The following is an 8,718-nucleotide window of genomic DNA, read 5'->3' as shown; positions in this document are numbered from 1 at the left end:
TTATTTACCAAAAAACTTTATTTAAAATGTGTACATACAATATATTACATAACATAGTGCAAACTGTAAATCAGTGTCCAGATGGTTGTCAAGCCCCTGCCTTCATGTTAAAATGTCAATATGCAGGAAAATATTTCTAAACATTAGTGTTCACCAAATTGCTGCTACACTGAATGTGACATGTACAGATTAAAAACATCCGTGAGGAAGTTTGCACACACAACTCTGAGCAAATCCAGTTCCAAAGCTGATTATGGAAGCGAAGCCAATACCCCTTCTCGCATTTCTGGCCACGTGCCCCAAAAGCCAAAAGAGGAAACTGGGAGCTAATTTTCTGTGACTGGAACAGTGATTACCATCGTTTTGCCATGGTAACCATACTAAGCAGACCTGGCTAGCTGCCGAACAAAGAGCCCATCAGAGGAAACTCTTTTAGCGTGTAATAACAGTCATCAACCATCCTAATGTTGCTGTGAGCTGCCCTGATCAGGACCAAATTACTACATCTGGACAGTTTGGAACAAATCTTAGAGGTTGCTGGGACACATGGTGCCAACAGAAGTAACTGTGCAGGTGGACTGTACACGAAGAGCCATCTCCATAGAAACCACACCAGTACAGAAGATTAGAAAAATCTAAGGAAATGTAAATAGACCATAGCAGCCATTTAAAAATGAAATGACTCCATTAAAAACCAGGAATCTTAAAGATCTTGTGGCTGTTTTACAATCATAATGCAGAAAATGACTTCATCGGCTTCTGAGACAAAGAATTTCTTTTTCAGATTTTAACAGAGTAATATAAAAAAAAAAAAAAAAAAAAGATGACGCAATGCAGCTTTTCCAAAAACAAAATCCCTGCAGTCTTGTTACCAAACAAGAGACAAAGGCATTTCTGTGTGACCCGCTGCAGTAATCCCAAACGTATCTCAGCTGGTACTGCCGCTGTGTGACGGGCTGCAGCAACAACAATGCTGCCTTGTGACTTGACTGAAGAGTCCAGCAAATACCAGATGTAGAGGAAAACGACAAAAATGACAAGCTCTCTGAACTGTCAGACCAAGTGGACCATCCAGCTTCTGACACAAAGAGATTCATTTTTCTTCTTCTGGTTCAGCTGGGGACACGTCTCTTTTCTACATATACATAGGGGTGTTTCCAGCCACCTCCATGTTGTCAGACACAAGACGCATCTCTAAAAATATGCCAAGCACGGATTTAAATCCAGTTGCCTTCATGTGATCTTCAGCAGTCTGTGGTTTGGCTTTTCTTTTGTCCCACAGTGAACAGCATAGCAAAGAGCATCCAGCAGTACGAGGTGGTGCCGTATGACGTGGCTGGAGAACTCATGGCAATGCCTCACCAGTCAGCTGAATAACAAGACTTCCACTGGTTTCTGACTGGACGAGCAGCAGGCCTGTGTGTCTGCCTGCTGCACTGGGCTTGAATTTGACAGGAAGTTTCAGATAATGCTGTGATCTAATTGGACACGAAAGAAAAAGGTGAGTTAAAAAGTCATTCGATCTGATCTCAAGAATATAAAAAAACATGCACAAACAAATAAAAAAACACAAATATGAAGTACTGCAACCTAAAAGAAACAAAACTCCAAATTGTATGCACATGCACACCAAATGATGCATTCATGTTGGCATGAATAAAACAATAAATGGGCATTTTTGGTGAATACATCGTGAAGTACGGATGTGGCGGAAATAAGAGTATGATATAGGGTTTCTGCAGATCTTAGAAAAACCACATTGCTAGAAGTTTCATTTACATTTCGTGGCCACACAAGTAGAATGAATATCAACCATATATTATATAATATAATATTAATAATAATAATAATAGCATATAAAACAGTATCATGAAGGGTGGGACAGTTTCTGTTTTTTTTTATCAAAAGTATAAATGATTTAAAATAATTTAACACCATGATATGTGACTGGGAAACTTCACACGTTACATGCTGTCATTTATTAGAGATCTGCAAGATAAAACTGAACATTAAAGGGAATCTTTAATACTTTCTGAGGAACCCTAACACTTATAAAGTGCCTTATAAAGACATGCAGATACCCTGATAAAAGTCACAGCATGCCAGGAACACAACACCATCAAACTGTGCTTATAAGCCCAGTAAAACAGCTGGTACCTGTGGCAGTGCAGCCTTTGTTAGGCAAAACATTGATACTCCTCTAGGCCTAAAATTACCCTCCAGGTCCCACCATCTCACAAGATCTCCCACAAAGAGCATTTGAAATTAGAAAATTATGTTTCATTATTTTGTTGTTGTACACAGAACATTCTGACTAAACATTAATACCTCATGGGAATAAATATTAGCAAAAACATGGAAACCGACAGATGTGAGCAGTAATTGTAAGGGTCATTAAAAGTTCATTAAACCCAAGATTACTAATGAGAAATAAAGCTGCGAGTGCAGTTTGGAGCACCTCTCTTAAGGATAACCATGAAACTCACCTCAGGGAATATTGGGAATGCTTGGTTTGGAAGGGCTCCCTAGGTTTTACAAATTTCAGCTGCAAGTATATTAGAAAAGCCACACATCAAATATCAAATCCATGCAAAGCACAGTGAAAATGCTGGGCGTTAATGTCACCAATAACATCCAGTACAGACATCAAGTTACACATGCGGGCTCATCCAAACACAATAACAGTAAACAAAGCTCTGGCTTGAACTCGCTAAAGGCTCAACAAGGTCTCATTTACAGAATCTAAAGAGTCTAAACCAAACAGATATATTTTAAATAGACTTCCTTTGTGTAACTCTGACGTTTTCTGAACAAGACAGCGTAGTTTCTGCTTTTCCTGCCGCAGTAAGCGGGGGAAAAAGAACTAACGTGGAATGCCTCACCTCATGCATGTCGGATGAGTTGTTGCGGATGTTGACCTTCAGAGTGCTGAACTCACCGACCCGTGTGTCTGGGAAGGTGTAGAGCTCCTGCGGAGAGTACACGCCCCTCTGCACGGCCTCCTCCTGACTGACATTACAAATTGTGCCATGTATTATTGCAATAATAATTCAACTTGTTATAGATAATAACCAACGTGCTAATTAGAGTCATTACAATGAAATATGCATTTGTTGAAGAACATCCATAAGAAACAAAAGACAACATCACATTTAAATCGTAACTGAGATCTTAACTTGGTGGCTGGTGCAGAACTTATTGGTATAACTGACTGATTATGTTCATGTTTAGCTCACCAGCTTTTTCCTGCTGAAGCATCAGATCTCTTCCAGCTCTTTACTTTGGCTTCTGTCTTCACCAGAGAGCAGTCTCCTTCCTGTGGTCCTTCCACTGGTCCAGACTTTGTTCCCTGCGGACACAGACGTGATTTCTTACTTAAACACTACCCACAAAAAGAAAATATCAAATACAACCTGCATTCGTTAAAAAAAATAAAACTATTTAAGAAGGACAAGCATCTTTACCACCAACTCTGACATCGTACTTGCTGTGTATTAACAGCATGTCATAACAGTTGACATTAAAGTAGAACACACACACACACACACACAGCCTGCACACCAGCCTCAGCAGGATAGCTTGACTTCCCATCCTAAAAGCTACTTTCTCATCGGTTAATTCTGTTACCGACTGCACTGATGTACATAATGTCTGATGCTGATGGTAGAAGTAATTAAAGTTGTTTTCTTTCACTTACGATAAAGCCAGACTAATTATAGAAGCAAATGTGGAAGGTCGATGTTTAAAAAAAGCTATGAAAAAGAAATAACTAATCAATTACTTAAAATAAATATTTACTGTTCTCTGAGGTGTTCATTAACATAAGGAAAATAATAATAAAAATAAAAAAAACAAGAAGTGTGTGAACCATGAATCTACCATTAAATGTCCTGCTTCAATGGCAGCTTGTATGTAAAAAGTCCTCATCATCCTACTGTTCACATTTTACCATCATCCGACCGAAAGGACACCAAACACGACGACTTAATGACACATTGGCATGTTATGTTGTATGTAGTAAACCCACCACTGTTGGCAGATTATGTTTAAATAAATGGTTTGAAATTAAGTCATTTTCACTGCACGATTCCACATAAATGTCCTACATCCAGGAGCTCAGTGTAGCACGATGCTGTTCATCTCTCTTCTCTGCACTACAGTAGTAAACTTATTCTGCTAATTCAAACAATGTTGTTGCTTGATTTGCTTAAACACAAAAACAAAAAGAAAAAACCTAGCAAACACAACTTATCTTGTTTCTGTAGAAGGTCACATGTGAGCCAGATGTAAAAATGAATCATTTTAGTTTTGTAAAATAAACTTGAGCTGCTGAAGCGAAACTGCTTCTTTAAACTGGACCCACAGAAACTGTTTTAGAACAGAAAAGTTGTTTAAAAGAAAAGAAAAAAAGAGGCACCAGAAATAAAACTCAGATTTATCTGGTCGATTAACGTGAAGATCCAAAAAGCTTTGATACTAAACTGTATTGTTTTATCTTTGGCGGTCCGTTATGATCTGATCACAACCTCACAAGACTAGTTCAGGTGGAAACTGTAAACCTGACCGATCCACTGCAAACGTTTGCTTCAACTTCACAACCAAGATGCTGATCTCACAAGCACAAAGATGAATGTAAAAAATAAATAAAATCTCCCTGGTTGATTACAAAGCATCACCTGAGTAGCAAGAAGATGCAACAGGCAGATTCTGGCTACTCAGCAAAGTATGACACTGCTGACTAATAATCACCAAAGCCTGGACTCTGTGATGCTGTTCTGTCTGCAAATACCAACATTTTCACAACTTATTGTGCTTCATAAATGAACACATTTTCTGATTTAAGCTGCACTGTTAGAAAGGAAAGAGAGAAGTCCTCACCGTCCCACACAGCTGGAAGCGGATTCTGGTTTTCTGCTGAGGCTGGGACACGGGGTGGCATTCCAAGTCCCAGAACTGGACGTAGTCCCCTCTGTCTCTGGGCATGAAGGTAACAGGAACCTGGAGAAGCAATAACACAGAAATGTCTCCTTTACTAACAGGTTTTTGTTCAAGGAAAACTTCTAAACGGAACTTATATCAACTCAATATCTCTTCTTCTTACAGGGACAGACCCGAGACTTACGAAGTGCAAGCTAATCGCTTCATTCTCAGTTACACTCATATTTATGTTGTTTTAGTTTATTAGTTCAAGTTTGAAAATTTTTCGAGGGAACAGAAAGAACCAATAAAGATGTTTTTTCATGTTTGGTCTCAGCAAGTGTTGAAAGCCCCCCGAAACAATCTGTTTCCTATGACATGCAACAAGGAGGAGCTACTTTTACTCGTATTTCAGGAATCAGCAGAACCGAGCTGATCCTTGATATTCTCCTCTGAAAGTCCAAGCATTACAAGATAATCCACCCTGTGGTGTAACCCATAGCAGTCATTACATTGCTGTACCTTTAAATTATTTGCTCTAATTATCAAAGAAAAGTCTGGTTAGACGTGAGGACCTACCTGCATCTTCTCATGAGCCCCCAGGGTTCCTGAGACCTTGGAACATCTAAAAGCAGTGTAGGTGGCCCTGTAAACATCTTCAGTGTTGTCAACCCCCTGATGAGATGCAGAAGCACAGCTTGGCCTGACATACAATTCTCACACAATAACCAGTATTAAGATATTTAAAATGTAAATATAACATCTATACATGCCAAGATACACACATAAAAATGCACACATGCTTATGGGGTGTTCTGCAACAACCAAATGTCACTTTGTTCATTTTTAAAGGCAAAGCTCAGAATCCTCTCCATTGTGTTACTCATCTCCTGTGCTTCATGAATATTGGCTTAGTTTTTACATAATCTTGTGATGAAGAAAAGGATTACATTCCTCCACCTCAGCAGAACAACATTTAACAGCATCTTATATCAGGCTTAAAGCAGCTGAAATTTCACGTGAACCACAAGTTTTCTGACTGGAAAAAAGAGGCAAGCATCGTGTTGACAAACATCTGTCTGAAGACAGACACGATGGATCCAATACTAAAAGGATTCGGTTCTATAATGCAGGAGAAACGACATTTACATGGTTTGGGTTCCCATGTGTACATAGTAGGGACGTTTGATTCTGACGTGTGTCCTTTACCATGTCTATATATTGCATGATTGTACAGTATATGTAAATGTAGTCTGTTGTGTTTATATATGTGTGTGTGTGTGTGTGTTATAGAGTCAGCAATGTTTTCAGCCAACACCATACCAGAAAAACCCAGCAGGGCTTTTATTACAAAATAAATCAGTGCTAGATTTGTTTAATGGTAGTGAGAACCCATTTTTTCCTCCCAATGCCTGAGCTGGAAGACGAGGACAAAAAAAATTTATATTTTCAAATAATTATGCTGCGATACAGCATGTAACCCCCCCCCCCTTTTTTTTTTTTCGGTGTCCTGCTTCTGAATTCACACAGGGGCACTAACAGCTCATCCACACAGAGTGAAAACAATACCAGGCAAGCTGTGGCCTCTGGTGATCAAGTGTAAAATAAATAAATAAATAAAACCTAATTATAGGACAGCCATGAAAAATGTAATTAAAAAGAAATTGCACCTCAAACGCAGAAAAGCTGTGAAAGTATCTGTTCTTTAAAAAGTGATACTGAAAAGAAAAATTACAGAAATTTTGCAACAATACAAAAAATAGACAACATACCTTGACATACGGAGGAGCAAATGATGATAAGTACCACCTCACTTCCACCTCCCCATTCTGCACCTCCAGGTCGGCCTCTGAGGTGCCAGAGAAACATGTTCAAGTCTTTCACATTAAATTTGTACCAACACAAAAACTCATTTTCTCTCTTTTTCACTGCATCAGTGCATCCTTAGCAAAAGCAGCTTCCCTCCAGTGGTCAGTCAGTCTCTTACCCGATGCCTCCCCTGAATGAACCGTTGGAAAGATGATGGCCTTGTTGCTAATTTCCACCAGGGCCTGACGAGTCTGCGGCGTCTGTGTGGTCAGTGAGGGCTTGGTGCCGAGCCTGGCCACAGGAAGCAGAGGAGTAGCAGCCTGAGCAGGCAGGGCTGACAGAGTTGTATCTGCTGGGGCTGCAGACACATCCAGAGCCAAGTCCTGACGTATCTGGACCTTGATAAACTGAACCAGAATCACAGAGCACAGGTTTAGGCATTTTTGGATGCATAATGTGAATCATGGAATGAATGAATGAATGAATGAATGAATGAATGAATGAATGAATGAATGAATGAATGAATGAATGAATGAATGAATGAATGAATGAATAAATAAATAAATAAATAAATAAAAAAATAAATAAATAAATAAATAAATAAATAAATAAATAAATGTTTTTTTGTTTTTTTTTATTAAATAAAAGGAATGCAAATACAAATAATGAATTAAATAAAAACATCATTTAAAGTATAAACAATATTAAATGAAATGAAAAATAAAATGGAAAAAAAATAATAAAATCAGAAATAAAAATATAAAATCAGGGAAGACATTTTAAACTTGACAAAAGCACAAAGACACAGCGAATGTCCTGTACCTTCTGCTGACCATCACACTGGACATAAACCTGCCCACTCCATGGCAGCAGGGCAGATTTGGTTGATAGTGAGGGGTTGGGGCTGATCAAAATCTGCAGGTGACACCTGGATTTAATAACAAAAATCAAGGGAAAAGTCATAAGTGGAATAATAAAGGTTACACATATAAAGTTGCAGATTATGTTATTTTGCAAGCTTAATAAGATCTTTGAAATGTTTCACTTCACCGGAAATTTAACTGCCAACACATTGATTATGTATGTATGCAAATTAAATCAGAAAGATAACCATCAAACAAATCTAATTTTGACCAATATTTGCTTCTTTTTGTAGCTTTACCCAAATATTTTTAACTGAGCAACCACACAATCCGTTCATTCTTACTGAGGCTCGATGACTCCATGCTGAGGCGTGATGGTGAGGCAGTGAGCCGGCCAGGACAGATCAAAGTTTAGCTCTTTACAAGTGTTGTTTTGGATCTGAACCTGGCTGGTGGTGGATGGCCCATCTACAAACGGAACAAATTCACCATATTCAGCATATAATCTAAATAAATTAATGTCATGGCAAACATCTTGATTCAACTTACTGATGGTGGGAGCTGCGAGGACAAGTTGTTGTGGGTGGATGGTCCAGGATTCAGAATGGGTGTGCAGTGATTCTGAAGCCTGAAAGATTAGTTTGAATGTGAGAAACAAAGACCTTCATCGTATCAGGGTTAATAATCAAAGCTCATTAAGGACACTGTCATTTACCTTAAAGGAAGGTCCTGCAACTCTCAGTGCTGGACCCTGGGGATCCTTCACTGGCAGCACATCCAGAGACATGTTTCCATTTGACAAGCCACTGGGAATTACACAACATCTACCCCATGTTGAATTCAACAACGCAAAAAAAGCAATATATGTATTATCTGCTCAAAACTGTACTTCTAAGATGAAACTGGTTGTTATGTATCAGCAGGTTGGTGACATGATGTGTGACGTTACCTCTGTGTGTCTGTCATGGCAGAGGTCAGCAGCAGCTCGCCCTGGTCACACGCTGAGCTTTTTGTACTTCCCAGCAACGATACCACCACCCTACTCATATTGCCGTAGAAGATGTGGGCCTCATTAGGACGCTGGGGCAGGTCATAGGCTACAGAGAAGTGACATTACTGGTTATACACA

At 39.0% G+C, this 8,718-nt stretch overlaps 1 protein-coding gene across 2 annotated transcripts in view; it reads right to left on the bottom strand.

Moving 5' to 3' along the window:
- The window catches only part of cep192 (centrosomal protein 192), a 31,678-nt gene continuing 22,960 nt past the window's right edge, over positions 1-8,718 (bottom strand). The window contains exons 40-52 of one of the 2 annotated variants that reach the window (XM_041989150.1): positions 8,539-8,686; positions 8,305-8,413; positions 8,139-8,217; positions 7,934-8,057; positions 7,549-7,654; positions 6,905-7,133; positions 6,690-6,766; positions 5,497-5,592; positions 4,879-4,998; positions 3,237-3,349; positions 2,883-3,009; positions 2,487-2,545; positions 1-1,478 (exon numbers count right to left, since the gene is read on the bottom strand). In XM_041989150.1, coding sequence (XP_041845084.1) covers positions 1,346-1,478; positions 2,487-2,545; positions 2,883-3,009; positions 3,237-3,349; positions 4,879-4,998; positions 5,497-5,592; positions 6,690-6,766; positions 6,905-7,133; positions 7,549-7,654; positions 7,934-8,057; positions 8,139-8,217; positions 8,305-8,413; positions 8,539-8,686 — 1,520 coding nt within the window. In that variant the 3' untranslated portion in view covers positions 1-1,345. The remainder of the gene's footprint in view (positions 1,479-2,486; positions 2,546-2,882; positions 3,010-3,236; positions 3,350-4,878; positions 4,999-5,496; positions 5,593-6,689; positions 6,767-6,904; positions 7,134-7,548; positions 7,655-7,933; positions 8,058-8,138; positions 8,218-8,304; positions 8,414-8,538; positions 8,687-8,718) is intronic. The other variant, XM_041989151.1, reaches the window with a different exon arrangement.

The sequence above is a fragment of the Melanotaenia boesemani genome, chromosome 6, assembly GCF_017639745.1.
Source record: "Melanotaenia boesemani isolate fMelBoe1 chromosome 6, fMelBoe1.pri, whole genome shotgun sequence".
Lineage (NCBI taxonomy): Eukaryota > Metazoa > Chordata > Actinopteri > Atheriniformes > Melanotaeniidae > Melanotaenia > Melanotaenia boesemani.
The sequence above is the reverse complement of the archived record's forward strand: the minus strand, read 5'-3'. Positions and strand labels throughout refer to the sequence as shown.